At 44.0% G+C, this 25,771-nt stretch overlaps 2 protein-coding genes across 10 annotated transcripts in view; both read left to right on the top strand.

Annotated features, from left to right (window-relative positions):
• The window catches only part of LOC101404594 (centromere-associated protein E-like), a 49,079-nt gene extending 41,315 nt beyond the window's left edge, over window positions 1–7,764 (top strand). For all 5 annotated transcript variants that reach the window (XM_087449181.1, XM_087449183.1, XM_087449180.1 and 2 more), the window contains 3 exons: window positions 2,337–2,520; window positions 4,642–4,928; window positions 7,384–7,764. In XM_087449181.1, the coding sequence (XP_087305307.1) occupies window positions 2,337–2,520; window positions 4,642–4,928; window positions 7,384–7,478 (566 nt within the window). In that variant the 3' untranslated portion in view covers window positions 7,479–7,764. The remainder of the gene's footprint in view (window positions 1–2,336; window positions 2,521–4,641; window positions 4,929–7,383) is intronic.
• A 5,882-nt stretch (window positions 7,765–13,646) lies between these two features.
• LOC106801036 (dehydrogenase/reductase SDR family member 6-like) overlaps window positions 13,647–25,771 on the top strand; it is a 41,557-nt gene continuing 29,432 nt past the window's right edge. The window contains exons 1-2 of one of the 5 annotated variants that reach the window (XM_087449178.1): window positions 14,673–15,125; window positions 17,252–17,330. In XM_087449178.1, coding sequence (XP_087305304.1) covers window positions 17,289–17,330 — 42 coding nt within the window. In that variant the 5' untranslated portion in view covers window positions 14,673–15,125; window positions 17,252–17,288. Of the gene's footprint in view, window positions 13,745–14,672; window positions 15,126–17,251; window positions 17,331–25,771 lie in introns of those variants that run through there. The other 4 variants (XR_015556409.1, XR_015556412.1, XR_015556410.1 and 1 more) reach the window with 4 other exon arrangements.

Raw genomic sequence — 25,771 nt, 5'->3', positions numbered from 1 at the left:
GATATTTCCAGATTCTTTCCATCTTACTTCTCAATATACTTACACATTTTGAGGACTACTCATATATTTGACAGTCAAGAATAAACCTAATTAATCACTAGTTTAGAAAGAACTATTTTTAAAATGAATTCGTTGGGATCGTATTTATTCTCTGACATCTCCTTCGTTTCCTGTAATCTCAGCTGTTTATCCATTATAGATTCTGGAAAAATATGAATTTTACCTTTGCACGATCAGATCTTTACATATTAGTGAAGATACCTTCAGTACTATAAAAGAATGACTTAACTCTCAGGGTAGAAGCACCCTTCCTAATAAAAATACAAGCACGTCTTAATAGATTTTAACCATGTGCACTGTAAAAATATAATCAGTACACAGTAAAAATAAGTCAATATTATCTTACTTGTTTTTAGTACTGAAAATACAGAGTTGATGCTTACTGGCAAACTCTTTGAAAGTTATCTCAAGTGCCCAGTTTTCAAATCTAATGATCAAATTTTGGCATATACATTCCTCACACTATACCTTCTCCCATATTTCTGTCTCTTGTGTTTCATTTGAAAATAGAAAATGGTGAACAGTACTTGGGGCAGCTTTATGTAGTGGGACCAGCATTGAACTAAACTCAGAAACAGGTCTCCAGGCTGATGGCCCTCACGTGATGGCGTGTGCACTCATGAGGAGAGCACCAGACCGTCAGGATTCTGTATAGACTTGTGAGGGTCAGAGGTCTCCAGGCGGATGGCCCCCACGTGACAGCGTGTGAACTCATGAGGAGAGCACCAGACCGTCTGGATTCTGTGTAGACTTGGGAGGGTCAGAGGTCTCCAGGAGGATGGCCGTCACGTGACGGCACGTGCACTCGTGAGGAGAGCACCAGACCGCCTGGAGTCTATATAGACTTGTCAGAGTCAGACTCAGTTGTGTGAAAGAACACTGAACGTCCTAACTGTCATCAAACGTAAGATGATATTTGTGTGTATCGTCCACTCATGTAAAAAAAAATAGAGATCGTGTTAAAGATGTTGTCTAGCACATATTTAGTGTGAACAGCCCTAGTGTTATTGCAGCTCAATCGCAGCTCCTACCTGGAACACTTCAAAGGATAAAAATAGAACTTTTGTTGTTACAGGAGGGTCAGGATCATTACTCTTGATTTGTAAGGGACTTTCAGGAACATATTGTACCTGAATGCAAAGTAGTTCAAAAGAAAATGGACATTGACTATCTTCGCCACACACATTTTACCCCTCCTTTGTAAATAGTCAGTGACCCAGTGGATTATCCTACTTTATAAGCACCTCACATTTTTATGCAGTTTTACCTAAAATTTACAAAACAGTTCTTTACGTTACTATTACACACACAGTGTAAAATACTTAATAATATATGCTTTAATATCATTCTACGGTTTATTTAGTTAACAAATATGTGTTGAGTAGTTAGAGCACACTGAATGCCTAGGAGTAGACACCACACACAATGTGTGTGGAAGAAGCCGTCCAGGCGGCCCCACTGGTGTGGAGGGTGACAGTCAGGGACAGCTCTCACTGCTGCCATCACGGGGAGAGACCCCACTGGTGTGGGGGGTGACAGTCAGGGACAGCTCTCACCGCTGCCATCACGGGGAGAGACCCCACTGGTGTGGGGGGTGACAGTCAGGGACAGCTCTCACCACTCCCATTACGGGGAGAGACCCCACTGGTGTGGGGGGTGACAGTCAGGGACAGCTCTCAGTGCTGCCATCACGGGGAGAGACCCCACTGGTGTGGGGGGTGACAGTCAGGGACAGCTCTCAGTGCTGCCATCACGGGGAAAGATCATAGCGGATTATGGTGGTAGAGTTGGTGGGTGGAGAGAAGCAGGGCGATTCTGGAGATATTTATTTATTTATTTATTTATTTTTGGTGAGGAGGTCAGCCCTGTGCTAACATCTGCCAATCCTCCTCTTTATTTGCTGAGGAAGACTGGCCCTGGGCTAACATCCACGCCCATCTTCCTCCACTTTATATGGGACGCCACCACAGCATGGCTTGCCAAGCAGTGCATCGGTGCGTGCTGGGATCCAAACTGGCGAACCCCAGGCCACTGCAGCGGAGCGCGCGCACTTAACCGCTTGCGCCACCGGGCCGGCCCTGGAGATATTTATAATCGATGATCTAATAGGCATAAGAGATGAGGGATGGGGAGGAAGTCAAGGATGACATCCAGGGAGCTGCTGCTTGATATGTTTTGGTTTTTATAGTGACTTATTTAACTTAGTAATGTTTCCTTCATTTTGAACTTTGGAGAGAATTAAGATTACCACCCCTCTGTGTATTTGCCTCCCACAGTGATATCAGAACATGTTGATTCTCAGCTTTCAAAGAAACCCTTAACCTGTGGAGGTGGCAGCGGCATTGTACAGAGCACAAAGGCTCTTATTTTGAAAAGTGAATATATACGGCTAGAAAAGGAAATTTCCAAGTTAAAGCAGCAAAATGAACAGCTAATACAGCAAAGGAATGAACTGTTAAGGTAAGATCTGCTTACCGGATACAGAAATTATGCTTATGGCAGTTACATGTGGGAGAGGATGATATGTACACGTACATATATATTTTTTACATTTGGCAACCTTCCACACATATGGGGAAAGTAATTTTTAGAGCTCATGCAATGTCTTTTTTAAAAGGAATAAGAATGGTAGCACCATTCCAGAGGTCTACTGTCTAGCAACCCAACCTATTTTGTTTTTCCTGAGGAAGATTCTGTCTGAGCTCACATCCATGCCAATCTTCCTCTATTTTGTAGTATGAGGGCTGCCAGCACAGCACAGCACAGCATACCCATTAACAGAGCAATATAGGTCTGCACCCGGGAACCGAACTTGGGCCACCGAAGTAGAGTGTGCTGAACTTAACAACTAGGCCACTGGGGCTGGCCTCATCAACTGACTTTTTTTTTTTTTTTTTTTTGAGGAAGATCAGCCCTGAGCTAACTTCCATGCCAATCCTCCTCTTTTTGGTGAGGAAGACCAGCTCTGAGCTAACATCTATTGCCAAGCCTCCTCCTTTTTTTCCCCAAAGCCCCAGTAGATAGTTGTATGTCATAGTTGCACATCCTTCTAGTTGCTGTATGTGGGATGCTGCCTCAGCATGGCCGGAGAAGCAGTGCATCAGTGCATGCCCAGGATCTGAACCTGGGCTGCCAGTAGCGGAGTGCACGCACTTAACCATTAAGCCACGGGGCCGGCCCCATCAACTGACCTATTTTTAACTAAGCCAAGAACCAAAAAGTAAACAATGATCTTTGAGGGAGAGCTTAAATATGCCACAAATTTACCCAAGTCACTGAGGCTCTACTCAAAGGAGAATCCCTGAGGTCCACTGTTGTAGCCTATTTACTTTTATTTTATAAACAGTTCTGAAAAATTTAATTATTTGGCTTCTACCAAAGATTAGAATCTTGTGCTAATCTCTACTAATGATGCAATAGAAGAAAAATAGGCATTAAACAAATAATTATACAAATAACGATTTTTTTGTATGAGTGCTATTAAACAACAACAAGAAAAAAACAAATAGGACATTATGAAAGGCTGTAACAGAGGCATCACGCCTTATCTAGGTATGGGGAGGGGTGGTGATCAAGAAACTAATATATCAGAGTGGATCTGAAAAATGAGTAGAAGTTAGGCTCGATGAAAGGAGAAATGGCTAAGCCTTCCAGGCCGAGGGAACAGCATGTGCACAGGCTTTGAGTCAGCAAGGATAACCAGCTGGTGGAACAGAAAGACATCCAGTGTGACCAGGGCACAGAGAATGAGCAAGAGTAAGTGCACGATGAGATGGCAGAGGCAGCTGGTCCAGAGCACACAGTGTCGGTCATCCTGAGGCAGTTGGGGTGGTGTCCTAGACGTAGTGGGAGGGTTACCTCCACTGGAGGATTTTAAGCTGGGGCCTGATGGGCTGAGACAGCATCTCTGGCTGCTAGAGCAGTACAGGGGAACCCAGTAGGAGACTGTTTGTTGTAGTCCAGGCAAAAGGTAATTTTGGCATGGACTGGAATGGCACCACTGGGGATAAAAATAAAGAGATGGATTTGAGACATAAGTATGAGGTCGTGTGAACAGGCTTGGCTGCCTGATCAAGCAAAGGGGAGCAGGGCCAGGACTGCTCCCAGGATTCTCTGGAGGAGCTGGGTAAATGCAGGCGGCATTCCTGTGGGAAGCAAGGCTGTAAGTACTCCAGACGAGCACAGTGTAATACTTCTTTTAAAATACCAAAGGTACATTAAAGATTCATCCATCCAGAAGACTAACTTATCAAATGACTGCCACAAAGTATCAGTAGATACACCACTCTGTATGACATCACTGACTCATTCGAAACCTAATGTCATACTTTTCAAGACTCCGTGATCACGGAGATTTACTATAATTATGCAATTTGTATTGACCTCATTTCATCTTCTGAGCTGTGGAAATAATCCAAACAGAAAGCCTTAGGTTGAAATTAAAATGTAAATATGATAAAATGGTAAATTATATGTTACATATATTTTACTACCATTAAGAAAAAAATTTTATGTAAATATGAATACATTTCTGGAATTAAGCAGTCTCACAATCTCTTTTCTTTTTTCCCCACATTTAAGCAATAACCGTCATCTTTTCAATGAGGTCAAAACATGGAAGGAGAGAACCCTTACAAGAGAGGCTCTCAAAGAAGCGACTTGTGCGAGTTCTCCCAAGTCTCCTAAGGTGACTGGACCAGCTTCTAAGAAGAGACAATGTACGCCTTCTCAGTGCAAGGAACAGGATTTACAAGATCCTGTGCCAAAGGAATCACCAAAATCTTGGTTTTTTGATAGCCGATCAAAGTCTTTTCCAGCACCTCATCCAGTTTGCTATTTTGATAACTCAAGTTTAGGCCTCTGCTCAGGTGGGTAAATATCCTGGTTACTTGGAGATCGGGGGTAACGGTTGGAATTAATCTGTAACACGTGGCCCCAAAGGGCAGGTGTAGACAAGAGAAGACGTCGTGGAGAAGCTACAGCACACAGACCTCGTCTGCTCTCTCTGTGAGAAGCTTCTCCACAGCCCAGCCCTGAAGTGGAATCCCCTTTTACCCCAAGGGAAGTCTCATTCTGCCTGCTAAACCCTCAGCTTTTCCCTTGGATAGACAAGCAGCTCTCTCAAGGACAGACACTAACTACCCTATAAACAAAACTACTTTTACTGAAAAAGACTTTCTTATCAATTCAACAGGCCAGTATTTCCAATAGCATCATATTTATTTTACACAAGCCAGATCATAGGCTTGTATCATTTACTTACTAATTAATTCAATCAACAGAATTTTTTGGTCTCCAACTACATATCACATATTGGACCCTGATGGTACTTTGATAAGCAAAACCAGACATGGCCCCTGCCCTCCTAGAGCTCACAGTCTAGTAGGTATAGATAGTGATCAAGTAGTCAAAAAAAGCACAGTTCTAGAGTGCAAAAGACTATGAGGCTTAGAATAGGTTTTGTTTTAGGAATATAAGGAAGTCTTCCTTGAAGAAGCGAACTGAGATCTAAGAGGTTAATATGAGTTAGCTTAACAAAGGAGAGGGGAAGGCCTTTCAGGCAGATAGAACAGTGTCGGCCCAGCGTAGGAGGGATCATAACCAGGGGAAGAGCTGGAAGAATTACGTGTGGCCAGAGCACAGCGCCCACAGGCTTCTGTGGGTGAAGTCAGGGAAGCCAGAGAGAGAAGAGCCGGATGTGCAGGACTTTGTAGGTTGTATAGAGAAATTTTCACTTCATCCTGAAAGCACGCTAGAGGAGCCTTTGGAAGATGTTAAAGAACAGCAAGGGAACATAATGGGGTATAAATGTGGAAACATCACCTCAGCTGTGAGGTAACCAACAAATAACAGGAGCACGAGTTGATGACCGTTGTCTGAGCAAGAGTGACAGAGCGTGGACTGGGGCAGGCACAGTGGAGACGGAGAGAAGTGGACAGATGGGGGAGACTAGGAGTCAAGTCAGCAGTCTGGGCGCCTGATCGATGGAGCAGGGTGCTGTCAGGGGCCCCCAGCTCTACGGGGCGCTGTGCACAGAGGTGGGGGCGTTGCAAGAGAAGCTCTGTGATGCTGCGTTTCTCACAGGCTCTCTCACCACACGGCATCTATCCTGTGCTGGTGTGCGCGGCCAGAGCCCTCTGTGTCAGTGCACCTGCCTGTCAGAAATTCCCGATTGTGCAGTCAGAGGGACAAAGCAACTGGCCTGTACCCTGCGGAGGCAGCTGCCCGGTGATCTGGAGCCATGAGCAGAGGTGGCTCTCCATGAGAGCTCTGCTTGGGGACGAAGAAGGAATCAGTCCCTTCTCATCCCCTGCACATCGAGATTAGATCAAGTCGCAGTCTGAGAGTGCTCTTGGGGATACGGGAAAGCACGCAACAATTTGGAAAAATTTGTGACCTATTCACTTCACTGAATATCGTTTAACAAACATGTAAGGACTTCCGTTAGCTAGCACTTACATGGAGCTTCTAGTGTGTACACACACGCACACACACTCTATTTTAGAAGAGTTTGGTAAACTGAGAAGGTTTTATAATCACCTTTGACTTTACCTGAAAGTGCCAGAAGCACGTACATGATCTGAATTAATCCAACCACAAATACAAATGCTTAATTCATTTTATCAATGTTTGGATCGCTCTGGTACTAATTTTAAGTGAAATAAATAAAAGAGTAGTCTAGAGGATTATGTAAATCAAAAACTGACCAATTCAGAATTCAAGGACATAGTCCCTAAAATATCAGTCTAAAAAAATTTTAATGTCAGTTTTTAATTTTAATTATAAAAGGTAACTTAAGATACTTGGTAAGACCAATTATGCTAAATTTACTTTTATGAATATAATAATTTGAAAATAAATATTGTTTATAAAGAAATAGATGCAGCTGAAGTGCTTTTTAAAGGCTCAAAGGAAGTTTTCCAAAGATGACTAAATATTCGGTAAAACACAAACTATTTGTGTAGCACACCATCTTTTTTTCCTAAAAGTAGGGTAAAAGAAAATCAAACTCAATTAATTCATGTTTCATTCACTTTGAATCTCAAGTTGATGAGTTCCAAATAAGACTTTATTACTTCTTGGTTTTATGTACAACATTGTTTTTTTAACAATTCATTTTATCAGAAAATGGGGAGTAAACTTCTGTAACTCTGATGAAGTGAAATACACCTTTTTAATGACCAAACCTGAGGAAGTTAATGACCACGTTGCCATTTTTCACTCTTCACGTCTCTACTGTCTTAACATCCTTTCCAATTCCAGTCGTCTTTGGTTTTTGTGTATTTTTTAGGAGATGACTTTTGTTTTTTATTTTTTTCTCAGAAGAACAAGCTGCTGGAGCAGAGCGAGTGGATCCTCAGCCGGGCCCCTGGCGCACGCCCTCAGGAAGAGCTGTGCCCGAGTGCAAGACTCAGTAGACTCCTCTCCCGCCACTTCCCTGGGGCCTGGCGTCCCTTGTTTGGAAACGACTGTATTTGTTACTTTGTTTGTCTGTCCCTGGCAATGATGTCACAGTCTAACTTAATTTAAATTCAGTTTTCACTTTGCCACTAGAGTTAGAAGACGAAGGAATAGGAAATTAATGCATTCCAGTAATTTAGAATGGTGACAGCAATACTTTCTTCCTGAATGTGGTAAAACTTGAGAAGCTGAATTGTTTTCTTTATTTATATATTTTGTAAAGAATAAAGTTGTTGAAGGAAATTTCCAGTCTTTCCATGTGTACATTTCATTAATGTAAAGTTATCCACATGTGACTTACATAATACATAAATTAATATACAGCATCATTTAACAAAATTATAAACTCCTTTTTTAATACTTTGCACATTCAGTAAATGTTTAATTAGTAGCTCCAGTCATAACTCCACGTGAGGTTAGTTAATATTTCTCGGTGGGGTACTCAGGCTGTATTTGGCTCTCCGCTCTCGTTTATTGACTCTGAATTTTGCTGTGAAAATATACACGCCGGGCCGGCCCTGTGGCTTAGCGGTTAAGTGCGTGCTCTCTGATGCTGGCGGCCCGGGTTGGGATCCCGGGCGCACACCGACGCACCGCTTCTCCGGCCACGCTGAGGCCGTGTCCCACATACAGCAACTAGAAAGCTGTGCAACTATGACATACAACTATCTACTGGGGCTTTGGGGCGAAAATAAATAAATAAATCTTTAAAAAAAAAAATATACACGCCTTCTGGATTTAAGTTGTTAAAGGATCGCAGGTGCTGGGATCTCTGCAGTTTCTAGTCTTAATCTTCCTTTGCTGTAACAACTGCAAGACGTCTTTGTCTCTTTTCTCTTGCCCACCCACCCCATGCCCTGTACCAGCACCCTCACTTGGTTGGCTTGTTACTTGACTTTATGCTCTATTGTACTTCATTCCCGGCTGGAGGAACCTCATCGATCATTTATTCTACCCTTTCATTTTAGATATGAGCAGCCAGCACCGGTATCTAGCAAAGTAACATTTCCTAACCCTGGGGTCCCCACAGATATATAAAGCATCTGTGGATGGCTTCACAGGGTCTGTAAAACCCCTGAAATTTTATCTTAACTTTTGTGTGTGGATTCCTTTTTCTAGGATACTAGGGTCCATGCTTTCTTTTAACATACTCTCCGAGGGGTCCGTTACCGTACAAGACGTTAAGAGCTACGGTTTTAGAGAGTATCTGATACTACTTTTATATCATATGACTTTGAAAAGCCACATAAAACAGCAAGCTGCATAAGGTTTAGAACAGAGTTAGTGATTTCAAGGCATTCTTGGCTCTTTGGTGAGAAGACTCATTCAAAGGAAGAGATTGTGAATTGCATCATAGCAAGACTTTAAAGTCTATGGGTTGGATATTTTCCCTTACCTTAACATCCTGTCGTACGGTTCACTAGGGCAAAGAGGAAGCTGTGCCTTCCTATAATCCTCTCCCCCAGGCCTGTCCCTTGGGAGTCTTGTTTCTCCTTTGCACCCAAACAAGACACTAACACAGCTGCAGGTCTGATTACAATGTCTTCTCCTCCACTGAGTAAGAGTCATGCAAAGTAGTAGGTAAATTCACCTGGGTAATAAAACTACTTTAAGGCCATTAAAAATATAATCAGTTTTCAGATATCTGGTCTAGTAGAATGTTGCTTAACTCCTGAATTTGGGTGTCCATCTCCTTCCTCAGATTTGGGAAGTTTTCAGCCATTATTTCTTCATATAAATTTTTTGTCCCTTTCTCTTTCCTTCTGGAAGTCCCGTGATGCATGTATTGGTCCACTTGCTGATGTCCCGTAAATACCTTAGGCTCTCTTCACTTCTCTTTATTCTTTTTGCTTTTTGCTTCTCTGACTGGATAAATTCAAATGACCTGTCTTCAACTTTGTTGACTCTTTCTTCTGTTTGATCAACTCTGCTATTGAACCCTTCTAGTGAATTTTGCAATTTAGTTATTGTGTTCTTCAGCTCCAGAATTTGTTGGTTCTTTTTTATAGTTTCCATCTGTTTAATATTCTCATTTTGTTCATACATCCTCTTCCTGATTTTATTTAGTTGTCTATTGGCATTCTCTTGTAGATCATTGAGCTTCTTTATAACTATTATTTTGAATTCTTTGTCAGGTAATTCATAGATCACCCTTTCTTTGGAGTTGGCTTCTGGAGATTTAGTTTGTTCCTTTGATTGGCCCATGTTTCTCTGTTTCCTTGTGTGCCTTTTGACTTTTTCCTGAGTTTATGCATTTGAAAAAACAGCCACCTTTTCCAGTCTTTGCAGGCTACATAACACAGGGGAAGACCTTCATCAATCAGCCCAGTTATAGATTGTGGGGGCCTCTGCAATCTTTTGTGGGGGGGTGACTTCTCTAGGCTTGTGTGTGTAATTTGCCAATTAGAGAAGTTTGCCAGTTTCTTTTTCAGGCGCTCATAATCTCTTGCTCCCTCTGGTGTCTGTCTGCAGTACTGCAGTTCTCTGGTGGTGCAGCAGAAAGCGACCCCCCTCTCCTTTGTTCTCATTGGCCTCCAGGCATCCAAATTATGTCTGCTCCCCATCAGCACCCCAAATCAGGTGAGATAGAAACCAGTCTCCATGGCAGCCCTCCAAAAAGCTCGCACACAAGACACATGCTCTACTCTCCTTCCTCTCTCCTGAGCATGAAGCTGTGAGTTGGGCACCTTCTGATGGTGGCAAGCCACACCACACCAGCCTCTGTCTGGAGCACTGCAGGCCCTCTGATGCCAGACCATGCCAGTTCCATCAGTACTCAGGTCAGGTGAGACAGAAACCATTCCCTTGGGCAGCCCTCCAAAAGACAGAACCCTGGATGAATTTTCCTCTCTTCTCTTTCCCCTGCTCCCCACGATGGAGAAACCATGAGCAGGGGCTGAGCTGTGCTCACTTTGGGGAAGGGTGGTCGCGGGTAAAGTGGAAGGGCTCTTCTCACTCGTTTCAGGGTGGATGTTCTGAGCTTTGCCCTCATCTAGGGTACTGCAACTTGTTGACTGGCTTCTGAAGTTCTCACAAAGGTGTTTTGGTCCATATGTTGCTGTTAAGTCGGTGTCTCTGTGGGGGAAAGAGAGCTGAGACTTTGTACTCCATCTTGCAGATGTCTCCCTCAGAATGTTGCTTAACTCTTATGATCTGAGTTTCAATATCATGATGAATGACTGTGAAGGAACAATGATGAAAATCAGCAATGGAAACTTGCAAGAATGTTAAAAGCAATAATATGGTCAGACAACACTAAAATCTGAAAAGTAAAGTCAGGACCAGAGAAGACAAAATACGTTATTGTTCATAAGAAACATTTTCTTGAGAGCCTGGCAGAATTATAATCAGGAAACTTGTTGAGAGCCTGCCCTTCATACTCAGCAAATATTTAACGGCCATCTGCTATGTGCTGATCACTGCTGTAGGCGCCGAAAGGCACTGACTTTGTGGAACTCATGTTGTGGCTGGAAAACAGATAACTCTTGCTTTTAATATGAGCTGATCAGAATGTAAGGGCGAAAAAGATATGGTCCCTAGCCCTGAACGAATCTAGTCCACTGACTATACAGAGGGGTGAGCACATAGTTGCAACACCACGTGACTTAGGCTGTCTTAGAGTAAAGCATAATTGTCGAAGATCTGCAAACGAAGGGAGGCTGAAACAGCTGCATCAAGAAAGAGGCACCTGGCCGGCCCCGTGGCTTAGCGGTTAAGTGCGCGCGCTCTGATGCTGGCGGCCCGGGTTCGGATCCCGGGAGCGCCCCGAGGCACCACTTCTCCGTCCAACGCGAGGCCGAGTCCCACGTACAGCAACTAGAAGGATGTGAACCTATGACGTACAACTATCTACTGGGGCTTTGGGGGGAAAAACTGAATAAATAAAATCTTTAAAAAAAAAAAAAAAAAAAGAAAGAGGCACCTGAGTGGCCTTGATCAGGGAACTCTCATATTCATAAAACGTCTACTAAAAGTCCTCAAAAGTCAAAGGAAAGGGGGTGTTCGTAAAGCAAGGAGCACAGCAGGGTGTGATTACAGTCACTAGACCCAGATTAGAAGCTACGGTGGGGCAGTGAGGGAGAGGTTTACCACAGACCTTACGTGGACACAACCAGAAACTAGGTTAGGGCTTTACAAACTCAGGGAAATTTTTGCCACCCACTGTACTTGAATTTCTAATAATCATTCACATCATTACCCTTGATCTTAGCCAAAAGGCTGAGAAGCGATCATTCACATTATTAAGCACGGATGTAACAGACACTGCGTTGCTGGTTTCCACACCGAGTCCTTCCTCCTCAGCACCCTGAGCAGGTGCCAGGTTCCCTTCACTGTACAGGGAGACACTGAGGTGTGGACAGCTAAGTAACTTACTCACTCAGCTAGTGAGGGAAAGATGTGGGACTTACCTGATTCCACAGTCTGTTCTTAACCACTGTGACTATTATGGACACACTTAGCTCCAAGAACGGAAAACCTGAAAGTGACCTAAGTTTACTTTTCTCACATAAGAAGTCGAGAGGGGTTAGTCTAGGGCTTTTGTCTTAAGCCTGTCTTCAAGGAACCAGGTTCCTTTCTTTCCCTACTGTCTGTAATCTGTGCCTCTGACCTGACACCAAGTCACAAAATGGCTGCTATGTCCCAAGGCATCAGATCCACATTCCAGGCCAAAAAAAAAGAGGGAAGGAGCAAAAGCCAAAGCCCTTTCTATCCAAGAAGGCAGCCCTCCTCAGAAATTCCAGCCTACATTTCATTGGCCAATAGCAGCAAAGGCTAGGAATTTGAAAGTCTTGTTTTCCACCCCTTGTCGACACAAATAATCCATAATCAATCTATAAATCAATATTAGGGTAAGTTTATTATGAGCCAGATCTGAGGACTATTGTCCAGGGCCTTCCTTCCCTGAGGAAGGGAAGGCACCAAAGAAGTGGGGTGTACAGAGTGGTTATATACCGTCTTGGAACAAAGAGCATACATCACATATGCCAGGAATATCTCTGTTACCACAGTCACGAGATTGCTTTGCTGGCACAGCAGGTCAGTGAACACAGCAAGTTGGTGGTCACAAGGTGAGTGGTCACAGGTGAGCACAGAAGGTCAGTAATGAATCCTTAGTTTAGGGAGAGATGCTTATCCTGAAGGAAATGCTGATATGGGGGAGGTTGCATCCCCACTTTTAGGGGCATCATTCTTGTCTTTGGGACATAGTAAATGCTTAAAGCAGATACACAAGGCATACTCTACAGGCCACATCAGGCCCTTTTGGAAAAACAAGTTCAGGCTGAATTAGTTTTACACCAAATGGCTTCCTCATGTACTCCAATACAGCCCATTGCTTGTCATTTATTTATCACCCTTATAGTGTAAAAGGCAGGGGAGCGTGAGTGGGGTGGCTATTGAGTGAACCCACTTAAATAGCATATGTACAAACAACCTACACCCTCCCTCTGCTCAGTTACCTGCCTGATCAAGTCCCAGGTACTACGCCTAGCGTAGAGGGCTCCCACGACCTAGTCCTTTCTTTTCCATCTTCTATCTCTGTTCTCTTCACCCAAACGTGGCTTTTTGCTCTTCCCCAACATGTTCTTCCCTTTCAAGCCTCCACACTCCCACTGAAGCTCAACATGCTCCCCGGTGCCACCCAGCAGTGCAGTCAGGACGCCTGCATTCTGCCACTGAATGTGTATTAGTGCTAGAACAGACTGGGTCACGAGAGAACCATAACTATACGTTAAACACAGAGAACTTGTACTTCCCTTCCTCAACAATCTTGGTCAAGTGCCACGAGGGAAGGCTCCAGTGTCTTCAATGACCTGGGCTCCTTCCGTTTTGTGGCTCTGCCATCTTCCACATGTGCTCTCTGACTCATTCAATCTTGACCACCCCCGAACAGCACGTAGTAGACACAACCAAATGCAACGGACTGAAAGGGGGGGCAAAGCCAAGGGAATGATCTCCGGTCCTACCTACACTGTGAGGGGCTTTTCCGTTTTTCACCTTTTACTCCATGTTAGTTCTACCTGAGTTCCACTAGACGGCAGCAGGTACACACATTAAGTATACCAACGTGCAAATCCTTTCCTAAAAGCTCAGAGCAAATTCGGAAGGAACCTGAACTACAGATCCCAGCAAGCACTATCAAGCACCTGACTGGTCTGCACACAGGTCTCCCTTTGTTTCTCCCACACTGACCTGGCACACGCCGTCCACCTGCTGCTCTAAAGTAAGATTTCCTGATATTTTTAAATTGAAACTTTAAGTGGACTGGGAAAAGGAGAGGTTTAATTTTTCGATGTTGCTTTGTTCTGCACGTTACTTATTTCAGGATTGATCTTAGCGGTTAGATCAGGATACGGATGCGTTTTCAACAAGTTTGGAACTCTGGTATATTAGTAGGTTTTTCAAAATAGCCAAAGAAGAGAGGATTTTACAGTGTCTTAAGTGAACATTTTCCTTCGTCGCTTGTGGAGCTAGAGTTCCTGAAAATGCTCTGTGTCTCTGCTAATCAAAAATTAACATTTCGATTGCCGTGTTTAGAGTAAGAAAGCCATCATGTGAGCTTTTCACATTGGATTTACTGAGAGTGGCCTTGTTTTACCATTTCAGGACATTTGCACTCATTATCCCCCACACTCCGTTTTAGTGTGGTAGCGCAGTTTATCTCACGGTAAGGCTTCGGCCCCAGAACCCGGCCCAGACAGGCAGGGCGGCCGACGGGCGCGGCGTCCCGCGCGGGCTGCTCCGCGCTCCGCGCTCCGCGCTCCGCGTCACAGGCGCCGGGGGACAGCGCGTCGCCGCCGCGCTCAGGCCGGGCGCAGATGACGGGCCGCCCCTCCTTTCCGGAGTCCATACTGACGACAGCTCAGCTCCTCCCGCGTTTAAGGTGAAGCTCCTGCGAGAAGGGGAAACCGTGCACGTGGCGGCCGCGGCGGAGACCTCCGGCAGCCCACTCGGGGGCTCGGCCGTGGGCGCGGAGGGCGGCGCTGGGGCGGAGACGAGCGGCCGGGGAGGCCGGAAGGGCCGGCCGGAGCGCCGAGGGAGCGCGGGGCCCGCGGGGACCGGCCTGCGGGGCTCAGCCAGGCGCCCCCATGGCCGCCCCGCTTCCTGCCCGCGCGCGCCGGCGGGGCCGGGAACGCGGCCTCGGGTCCGCCGGGGGGAGTCGGGGCCTGGAGGGCAGGCGCCCCCCGCCGTCCACGGGGTCTCCGGGGCCCGCGGGCAGGAGGCGGTGCGAGGTCCTGGCGGGGCTTCTGCCGTGAGCGCGCGGGCGCCAGCCGCGGCCCCGCCCCTCACCGTCCTCGACGCGCGCTCACTCCAGCCCCGCCTCGCCCCGGCCTCGTCTACGCCGCGGCAGCCGCGCCTCGGCCCCGCCCCGCCCCGCCCGCTCGTCCTGCGGCCGGTCTGCGCCCGCGCGCTCCCGGAGTCCCGGCGTGCCCGCCGCGGAGTGACCCCGCTCAGCAGGCGGAGCCGGGCGGGGGCCTCAGAGGACGGCGCTCACGGGGCGCGGGAAGAAGTCTGGCTGATGAGGGCAGGGAGCAGTTCAGAAAGAAGGGACTGGATCGGGGAGCCCTCCGGGCAAGACTGGCTGCCTGTTCCTTGTCGGGCAGGTAACTGAGCAGGGTGTGTGTGTAGCCTGTTGGTGCGTGCGCTGTGCCGGGGTTCCCGCAACACCCACCCACTCACTTTCCCCTGCCTTTCACCTTATAAGCAGTGGACAACAGAACTCTCAAATTCCTAGCCTGCTTTACTGCTAGCGTTGGCCAATGAAACGTGGGCTGGAGTTTATGAGGAGGGCTTCCTTCTTGGATAGAAAGACCTTTGGCTTTTGCGCTTTCCCTTTTTCTGTGTGTGTGCCTGGAATGCGGATATGATGCCTTGGGACATAGCAGCCATTTTGTGACTTGGTGTGAGGTGACAGGCACACAATAAGGACAGCAGGGTAAGAGAAGGAACCTGGTTCCTTGAAGACAATCTCATCTGATCATCATTTGACTCCTCACCACCCCCCTCATCACTAGCCATTCCTCTCACCCTGCAGTCTACAGTCAGCACTGGTCAAACATGTGATGCACATCGTATTTCCCGTGTCAGAGTTTCTCAGTCCTCCCTTTCAAAAATTACTGATTGTGTCTGTTAAAGTGTTTCTACTGCATGCTTAAACTTGAGAAGAGGATCAGCAGTGTTATGGGGAGGAATGTTCACATAGCAAAAGAGTCAGGGGACCTGAGTTTAGTTCTGGCTTTGCCGTTGACTGCCTCTCTGACCTTGTGCAGGCCAGATCAGTGTCCTCATCTGTAAAATGGGGGTATTGGACATGATTTGATTTTCCAGCTCTTTTGTTCAGTGACTCTGTGATGCCAATGGTGAAATCTTTCCAGGGGACGAGGAAAACCATACATGTTTGATAGTGCAAACCCCAACAGAAGTTTACAGGCGAGAAAGCAGGGAGGACATGTCCATGCCACAGCAGTGGTGCGGGGCCAGTAGGGAGGAGCGTAGTGGGGAGGGGAGGACTCTACCCCTGCTGGATCAGCATCAGAGGCTGTCTTCTATGGGTTCTGAAGAAACCGAAAGGTGGGTCAAGTCCAATGTCTGTTACCAGGTGTCACTTCAGTGGGCTGTGCCAAATGGTCTTGAGTACAAAGCTGGTGTCTAGAGTGAGCATTCCTGGAGAATTCAGATGATGCTGTCTCCAAGTTCTTAAAGGAGTACATTGACCCGTTCGTTCTAGATGTTCTAGATGTTCCTGTGCAGGTCCATGTGCTACAGTGTAGCCATTAAACACACGTGTCTGTAGTTCAAACCGCAGGTTCCATTACGGGTTGACTTAATGGGAAGGTCATCGCCCTGACAGCTGCTCAGGGGATCAGCAGGGCAGCTGCCTTAGTAAGTTCTTATCTCTTGTTTGCTCACTAACTGTTGAGGTGTTGAATTATGCGGGCAGATCCCACAGTTATTTAATTCTGCTCTACTTCTTTTGTTATTGGCTTTTGTGCTTCTGTTGTCTTAAGTTACAAAAATAAAAGTTGCTGCTCATCAGGCAGATGAAGGAGGGCACACCTCATGTGTTTATTATAACATAACTTTTGACTCTGTGAAACTTAGTTCTCTGCCTCAGTTTCTCTTCACCGTAATAAATTTACTGCTGGGGCCCTACAGCAGCGCATAGCTTTCTGAAATCATGTCAGTTCAGATTTAGGACTCCAGAATGATAAGACTGTCAGGTTACCTTTACCTTCTAATTTATAACAACTTCTTGCACATTATATTCCTCACCTGAGCTAATAATGCTCCTTAAATATAGTGGTAGGATATGGTTTGACATTTATGAAAACACTAGTGTACTTTAGGAGGAAAAGTGTTGAAATAACCCATTTTTCTCATTATTTGGAGTTTAGTCACCTGCTCATAAATGGAATACAGGCTATCAAATCACAGAATAGTAGTATTTTGAGAGATGTTAATAACAGAATCCTACTTTCTTTAAAACACTATTTTATTTGATATTAAAGGGACAAAGTCAGATGACAAGCATGATGTATGTCACGTTGTTCTAATTAACGATAAAAATAATAACGGAAGGGTGAGACTAGATAGTTTGAAATTCCACCCATTTTATAAGAAAAACAGCAGTGGAAATAAGATAAAGAGAGAAAAGGCTAAATGACTTTCCATTCATGAGAGCAGCTTGACCAAGTCAACAAAGGGTTTATTTGTGCGTTGTGTCTACCAGGCTTTTGCAAGAGAAGGTGCCAGAGTCATAGCCACAGATGTCAATGAGTCCACACTTCAGGAACTGGAAAAGTACCCGGGTAAGCAACTCAGCATCTTGAGTCCACGAGGTATTATAAAAAACAGTGCTGGGCTGGCCAGGTGGCGCAGCGGTTAAGTTCTCACCCTCCGCTTCCACAGCCTGGGGTTCACGGGTTCGGATCCCAGGCGTGCCCCGACGCACTGCTTATCAAGCCATGCTGAGGCAGCGTCCCATAGAAAGTAGAGGAAGATTGGCACAGATGTTAGCCCAGGGCCAATCTTTCTCAGCAAAAAAGAGGATGATTGGCATCGGTGTTAGCTCAGGGCTGATCTTCCTCACAAAAAAACCATGCTCACGTGCTGAAAGGAAATTTCTTAGCTGCTCAGCTCCACCGGCCTTCTTTTTAGAGCCTGATTCTTTGATATCAAATCTATATTCTGTGATCCTAGGGACAAAACTCTGTATACTTAAATATATAAACAAAATTTTAAGAGGTATACTTAAATTTTTTTTGTTTATCCAACATGTTGAAGGATTCAGTACCTAATTACAAACATAACTTCTGATGACAACTCTCCCTGCTGTGCCCCTCATCTCAGGGCAGTGCTGTCCAGTAGAAAAATGATGTGAGCCACATGTGTGGTTTACATTTTCTTTTTTTTTTTTTTTTAATTTTTTGTTTATTGCAGTAACATTGGTTTATAACATTGTGTAAATTTCAGGTGTACATCATTATACTTCTATTTCTGCATAGATTACATTGTGTTCACCACCCAAATACTAATTACAACCCATCACCACACACATGTGCCAAATTATCCCTTTCGCCCTCCTCCCTCCACCCGTCCCCTCTGGTAACCACCAATCCAATCTCTGTCTCTATGTGTTTGTTTATTGTTGTTATTATCTACTACTTAATGAAGGAAATCATACGGTATTTGACCTTCTCCCTCTGACTTATTGCATAAGTCACGGTATTGCCTAATACCCTCAATGTCCATCCATGTTGTCACAAATGGCTGGATTTCATCGTTTCTTATGGCTGAGTAGTATTCCATTGTGTATATATACCACATCTTCTTTATCCATTTGTCCCTTGATGGGCACTTAGGTTGCTTCCAAGTCTTGGCTATTGTGAATAACGCTGCAAGGAACACAGGGGTGCGTGTATCTTTACGCATTGGTGTTTTCACGTTCTTTGGATAAATACCCAGCAGTGGAATAGCTGGGTCATATGGTAGTTCTAGCCTTGATTTTTGAGGAATCTCCATACTGTTTTCCATAGTGGCTGCACCAGTTTGCACTCCCACCAGCAGTGTATGAGAGTTCCCTTCTCTCCACATCCTCTCCAACACATGTTGTTTCCTGTCTTGTTAATTATAGCCATTCTGACAGGCATGAGGTGATATCTCATTGTAGGTTTGATTTGCATTTCCCTGATAGTTAATGATGTTGAACATCTTCATGTGCCTGTTGGCCATCTGTATATCTTCTTTGGAGAAATGTCTGTTCAGGTCTTTTGCCCATTTTTAAATTGGGTTGTTAGTTTTTTTGTTGTTGAGATGCATGTGTTCTTTATATATTTTGGAGATTAATCCCTTATCAGATGTATGGTTTGCAAATATCTTCTCCCAATTATTAGGTTGTCTTTTTGTTTTGTTGATGGTTTCCTTTGCTGTACAGAAGCTTTTTAGTGTGATGTAGTTCCATTTGTTTATTTTTTCTGTTGTTTCTTTTGCCCAGTCAGACATGGTGCTTGAAAATATGTTGCTAAGACCGATGTCGAAGAGCGTACTGCCTATGTTTTCTTCTAGAAGTTTCATAGTTTCAGGTCTTACATTCAAGTCTTTAATCCATTTGGAGTTAATTTTTGTGTATGGTGTAAGGTAAGGGTCTACTTTCATTTTTTTGCATGTGGCTATCCAGTTTTCCCAACACCATTTGTTGAAGAGACTTTCTTTTCTCCATTGTATGTTCTTGACTCCTTTGTCAAAGATTAGCTGTCCATAGATGTGTGGGTTTATTTCTGGGCTTTCGATTCTATTCCATTGATCTGTGTGTCTGTTTTTGTGCCAGTACCATGCTGTTTTGCTTACTATAGCTTTGTAGTATATTTTGAAATCAGGGAGTGTGATACCTCCAGCTTTGTTCTTTTTTCTCAGGATTCCTTTAGCTATTCGAGGTCTTTTGTTGTTCCATATAAATTTTAGGATTCTTTGTTCTATTTCTGTGAAAAATGTTGTTGGAACTTTGATAGGGATTGCATTGAATCTACAGGTTGCTTTAGGAAGTATGGACATCTTAACTATGTTAATTCTTCCAATCCAAGAGCACGGAATATCTTTCCATTTCTTTGTGTCTTTTTTTTTTTTTTGATTTTATTTATTTACTTTTTCCCCCCAAAGCCCCGGTGGATAGTTGTATGTCATAGCTGCACATCCTTCTAGTTGCTGTATGTGGGAAGCGGCCTCAGCATGGTCGGAGAAGCGGTGCGTCAGTGCGCGCCCGGGATCCGAACCCGGGCCGCCAGCGGCGGAGCGCGCGCACTTAACCGCTAAACCACAGGGCCGGCCTCTTTGTGTCTTTTTCAATTTCTTTCAGCAATGTTTTATAGTTTTCGGTGTACAGTTCTTTCACCTCTTTGGTTAAGTTTATTCCTAGGTATTTTATTCTTTTTGTTGCAATTGTAAATGGGATGGTATTCTTAATTTCTCTTTTTGCTACTTCATTGTTAGTGTATAAAAATGCAACTGATTTTTGTATGTTGATTTTGTATCCTGCAACTTTACCATATTCACTTAGTACTTCTAAAAGTTTTCTGGTGGATTCTTTAGGGTTTTCTATATATAAAATCATGTCATCTGCAAATCGTGACAGTTTCACTTCTTCCTTTCCAATTTGGATCCCTTTTATTTCTTTTTCTTGCCTGATTGCTCTGGCTAGGACTTCCAGTACTATGTTAAATAGGAGTGGTGACAGTGGGCATCCTTGTCTGGTTCCTGTTCTTAGAGGGATTGGTTTCAGTTTTTCACCATTGAGGATGATATTAGCTGTGGGTTTGTCATGTATGGCCTTTATTATGTTGAGGTACCTTCCTTCTATCCCCATTTTATTTAGAGTTTTTATCATAAATGGATGCTGTATCTTGTCAAATGCTTTCTCTGCATCTATTGAGATGATCATGTGATTTTTATTCTTCATTTTATTAATGTGGTATATTACGTTGATTGATTTGCGAATGTTGAACCATCCCTGCATCCCTGGAATAAAGCCACTTGATCATGGTGTATAATCTTTTTAACGTATTGTTGTATGCGATTTGCTAGTATTTTGCTGAGCATTTTTGCATCAATGTTCATCAGTGATATTGGCCTGTAATTTTCTTTTTTTGTGTTGTCCTTGTCTGGTTTTGGTATCAGGGTAATGTCGGCTTCGTAGAATGAGTTAGGGAGCTTCCCCCCCTCCTCAATTTTTTGGAAGAGTTTGAGAAGGATAGGTATTAAGTCTTCTTTGAATGTTTGGTAGAATTCACCAGGGAAGCCGTCTGGTCCTGGACTTTTATTTTGGGGGAGGTTTTTGATTGCTGTTTCGATCTCCTTACTGTTGATTGGTCTATTCAAATTCTCTACTTCTTCTTGATCCAGTTTTGGAAGGTTGTATGAATCTAAGAATTTATCCATTTCTTCCAGATTGTGGAATTAGTTGGCATATAGCTTTTCATAGTATTCTCTTATAATCTTTTGTATTTCTGAGGTGTCTGTTGTAATTTCTCCTCTTTCATTTCTGATTTTACTTATTTGTGCCTTCTCTCTTTTTTTCTTGGTGAGTCTAGCTAAAGATTTGTCAATTTTGTTGATCTTTTCAAAGAACCAGCTCTTGGTTTTATTAATTTTTTCTATTTTTTTTTTTAGTCTCTATTTCATTTATTTCTGCTCTGATTTTTATTATTTCCCTTCTTCTACTGATTTTGGGCTTTGTTTGTTCTTCTTTTTCCAGTTCCTTTAGGTGCATTGTTAGATTGTTTATTTGAGATTTTGCTTGTTTGTTGAGATAGGCCTGTATTGCTATAAACTTTCCTCTTAGAACTGCTTTTGCTGTATCTCATAAATTCTGGCATGTTGTATTTTCATTTTCATTTGTCTCCAGGTATTTTTTGATTTCTTCTTTGATTTCTTCGTTGATCCAGTCGTTGTTCAGTATCATTTTGTTTAATCTCCACGTATTTGTGGCTTTTCTGATTTTCTTCCTATAGTTGATTTCTAGTTTCATGCCGTTGTGGTCAGAAAAGATGCTTGGTATTACTTCAATCTTCTTAAATTTATGGAGACTTGTTTTGTGGCCTAATATGTGATCAATCCTGGAGAATGTTCTATGTGCATTTGAAAAGAACGTGTATTCTTTAGTTTTTGGATGGAATGCTCTGTATATATCTACTAGGTCCATCTGTTCTAGTGTATCATTTAAGGCCAATGTTTCCTTATTGATCTTCTGTTTCGATGATATATCCATTGGTGTAAGTGGAGTGTTAAAGTCCCCTACTATTATTGTGTTACTGTCTATTTGTGTTTTTATGTCTGTTAATAATTGCTTTATATATTTAGGTGCTCCTACATTGGGTGCATAGATATTTACAAGTGTTATATCCTCTTGTTGGATTGTTCCCTTGATCGTTATGTAATGCCCTTCTTTGTCTCTTTTTACAGTTTTTGTTTTAAAGTCTATTTTGTCCGATATGAGTACTGCTACCCCAGCTTTCTTTTCATTACCATTTGCGTGGAGTATCTCTTTCCATCCCTTCACTTTGAGTTTGTGAGTGTCTTTAGTTCTGAAGTGTGTCTCTTGTATGCAGCATATATATGGGTCTTGTTTTTTTATCCAGTCAGCTACCCTATGCCTTTTAATTGGAGCATTTAGTCCATTGACGTTTAAAGTAGCTATTGATAAGTATGTACTTAGTGCCATTTTTTACCTTTTTTTTTCTCAGTGTTTTAGTAGTCCTTCTCTGTTCCTTTCTCCTTCTGTACAGAATTGATGGTCTCTTTAGTTTGAGCTCTGTCTGAAAGCTCTACTTTTTAACTCCCCTCCTCCCTCATTTTATGTTTTTGATATCATATCTAACGTATTTTGTGTGCATTTGTATCCATTACCCTCTTATCATGGAAATAGATAATTTTTCCTATTTGTGGTCTTCTCTTTTCCCCTTAAATCAGTCCCTTTAACATTTCTTGTAGGACTGGTTTCTTGGTGACAAACTCCTTTAATTTTTGCTTGTCTGGGAAATTTTTGATCTCTCCTTCCATTTTGAATGATAATCTTGCTGGGTAGAGTATTCTTGGCTGTAAATGTTTTCTTTTTAGCACTTTAAATATATCATGCCACTCTCCTCTAGCCTGTAAGGTTTCTGCTGAGAAGTCAGCTGATAGCCTTATGGGGTCTTCTTTGTATGTAACATGTCTTTCTCTTGCGGCTTTTAGGATTCTCTCTTTATCTTTAATTCTGGACATTTTGATTATGATGTGTCTTGGTGTGGGCCTCTTTGGGTTTATCTTGTTTGGTGCTCTTTGTGCTTCCTGTACCTGGATGTCTGTTTCCTTCCTTAGGTTAGGGAAGTTTTCATCTATTATTTCTTGAAATAGATTCTCTACCCCTTTGTCTCGCTCTTCTCCTTCCGGGACACCTATAACACGGTTGTTAGTGCACTTGATGTTGTCCCAGAGGTCCCTTATACTGTCCCCAGTCTTTTTAATTCTTTTCTATTTTACCTGTTCATCTTGGGTAATTTCTTCTAGTCTTTCATCCAGCTCGCAGATCCGTTCTTCTGTATCCTCTACTCTGCTTTTGAGTCCCTCTAGTGAATTTTTCATTTCCAGTATTGTATTCTTCATTTCTGATTGGTTCTTTTTTATATCTTCCATTTCTTTGTGGACATTCTCACTGAGTTCATCTGTTCTTCTCCCCAGATCAGTGAGCATCCTTAACACTCTTTGTTTGAACTCTCTGTTGGGTAGGTTGCTCATTTCTGTTTCACTTAGTTCTTTTTCTGGGGTTTTGTCCTGTTCCCTTACTTGGAATGTATTCCTTTGCCTCCTCATTTTGCCTCTTTCCCTGTGCTTGTGTCTGTGTATTAGGTAGATCAGCTACATCTCCTGCTCTTGGGTAGGTGACCTTATATAAGTGATGCCTTAGGAGGCCTGCAGTTTGCTTCCCTCAGTTCTCAATGTTCCAGGGGTGACCCCTATGTGGGCTATGTGTGTCCTTCTGTTGTGGCCTGTTTGCTCTCCCTGTAGGCACCCAGGGAGGCCGAGTGATGCTCCTGGCCAGCTGTTGTAATGCTCAGCTGCTTGTAGTTGTTGTGGGCCCTTCAGTCTCTTTATCAGGTGTGGGGAGCCCCAACACAGTTGGCTGCAACTTCTAATACCACATTTGTGTTGTAGTATTTCTTTTAATTGAGTAGGCCCCCAGCATGGCAGGTTTTTAGGCTCAGGGGCTTCAATTGCTATAAGCCTCCAGCCTTTAGGTCTCTTGTCAGCTCTCTGAGGATTGCAGCTGCATGGGGCTGGCCTCAGGCACAGGAGCACCCAATTGTTTCAGGCTTTGGGAGGTGGGACCAACCCCCTCTGTGGGTCTTTGAGAAGCACAAGTCTTCTGCAGCTGACAAGCCCTGCTGCCCATAGGTCTACACACACAGTCAACACAGTCCTGCCCCGTGTGCACGCCCTGACCTCCAGAAGTGGACCCAGTCTCTCCACGGCGGGAGCCCCACACACTCCACCACCGCCCCACACTCTCCACCCGCTCCTTGTGCACGCCCTGCCCCTCTGAAGTGGGCTCAGTTGCCAGGCTGCAGAGGATCCAGTCACCAATCTATGCAGGCCAACAAGTTGCCTGAGGGCTTGTTGTTGGGTGGGGCCAGTCTCTAGGGTGGGCTGCCTGCCCTGGCTGATCTGGATTAAATTGGTGCTCTAGTGGGTGGGGCAGACCTGCACTAGCAGGCTCCAGAGAGAACTCCAATAGCGTCTGTGTCAGCACGCCCACACCAGGCCACAACAGTGGCCGCTGCCAATGTCCTAGTCCCTGAAGAGGTCTCACCTCTTACGGAGATGCACTCAGGGCCTATCAGGTGGGTATCTTTTCACCAAAGCACTGTGCACCTTTCTTTCTGGGGATTTTAGGTTGCTTTCTGAAATGGGTGAGTTTGCGCATGGGCCCTTTAAGAGCCAGTTTTAATTTCTTTGCGAACCAGCTTTTCTGGGGCTACTCCCCAATGTTTTAGTAGCTGGCAAAGTCAGATATTATGCCACTCGTCTCGATTGTGCTGGGTCCACAAAGTGCCTACAGCGGGGGTGCTCCACGGCTCAGGGCCCCGCTCCTCCAGGGAGGGCTGTGTACCTTTGGGCTGCTCCTGGGTGGTTGTGAAGCTGGCGGCTGGTGAAGGCGGTGTTTTTCCTCTCCAGAAGGGAGTTTCTGCCTCTTCCACCTCAATTAGGATTGTTGTTTGTTGCAGGAGTTCCTCTTATCCAGTTTTCAGTTCTCTCTCAGGGGTAATTTTTCCATGAGTAGTTGTAAATTGGCTGTGTCCGCGGGAGGAGGTGAGTTCAGAGTCTGCTTACGCCGCTATCTTGCCTTCGAGAAGTTTTTTTTCTGATTTAAATTTTCTAGTGGCTACATTTAAAAAGTAAAAAGAAACAGGTGAAAATTAATTTTAGTACTATATCTTATTTAACTCAATAGATCTAAAATATTATCATTTTAACATACTCAATACAAAAGGTTATGAATGGGGGCCGGCCCCGTGGCTTAGCGGTTAAGTGCATGCGTTCTGCTGCTGGCGGCCTGGGTTGAGATCCTGGGTGCGCACCGACGCACCACCTGTCAGGCCATGCTGTGGCAGCGTCCCATGTAAAGTGGAGGAAGATGGGCGTAGATGTTGGCTCAAGGCTGGTCTTCCTCAGCAAAAAAAAGAGGAGGATTGGCATGGATGTTAGCTCAGGGCTGATCTTCCTCACACACACAGAAAAACATTATTAATGGAATATTTTACATTCTTTTTTCATATTAAATCTTTGACATTCATGTGTATTTTATGCTTACAGCACGTTTCCATTCTGACTAGCTGCATTTCAAGTGCTCAACAGCCACACGTGGCTGGTGGCTACCATATTAGGGATGGCTCAGCCCTAAAGTCACATATGATCAGAAACCCTAAGAGATTACCCAAATTATTGAGCTGTGTATCAAGTCAGTGACTTTCCAAGTCAGAGGAAAGCTGTTGTACTGGAAAAGCACTAAGGGAGGGAAGTCTTTCTGAAACCTTCTCTCTTTTCTTTGTTTATTATCTATTCTTTCTATATCTATGAGAGAATAATAAAATAAATCATGTTTCAAAAAACATGAAAATAATGACTGTGTTTTTCATTAGAGAATGTTTGGGATTATTTAGTAACTGATACAGAGTGTCTCTCAGACCCCATGCCGGGTCTCTCATGTCTAGCCTTCAAG

The sequence above is a fragment of the Ceratotherium simum genome, chromosome 25 (assembly GCF_057802395.1).
Source record: "Ceratotherium simum simum isolate JZ-2026a chromosome 25, ASM5780239v1, whole genome shotgun sequence".
Taxonomy (NCBI): domain Eukaryota; kingdom Metazoa; phylum Chordata; class Mammalia; order Perissodactyla; family Rhinocerotidae; genus Ceratotherium; species Ceratotherium simum.
This window is presented reverse-complemented; position numbering and strand designations above follow the sequence as displayed.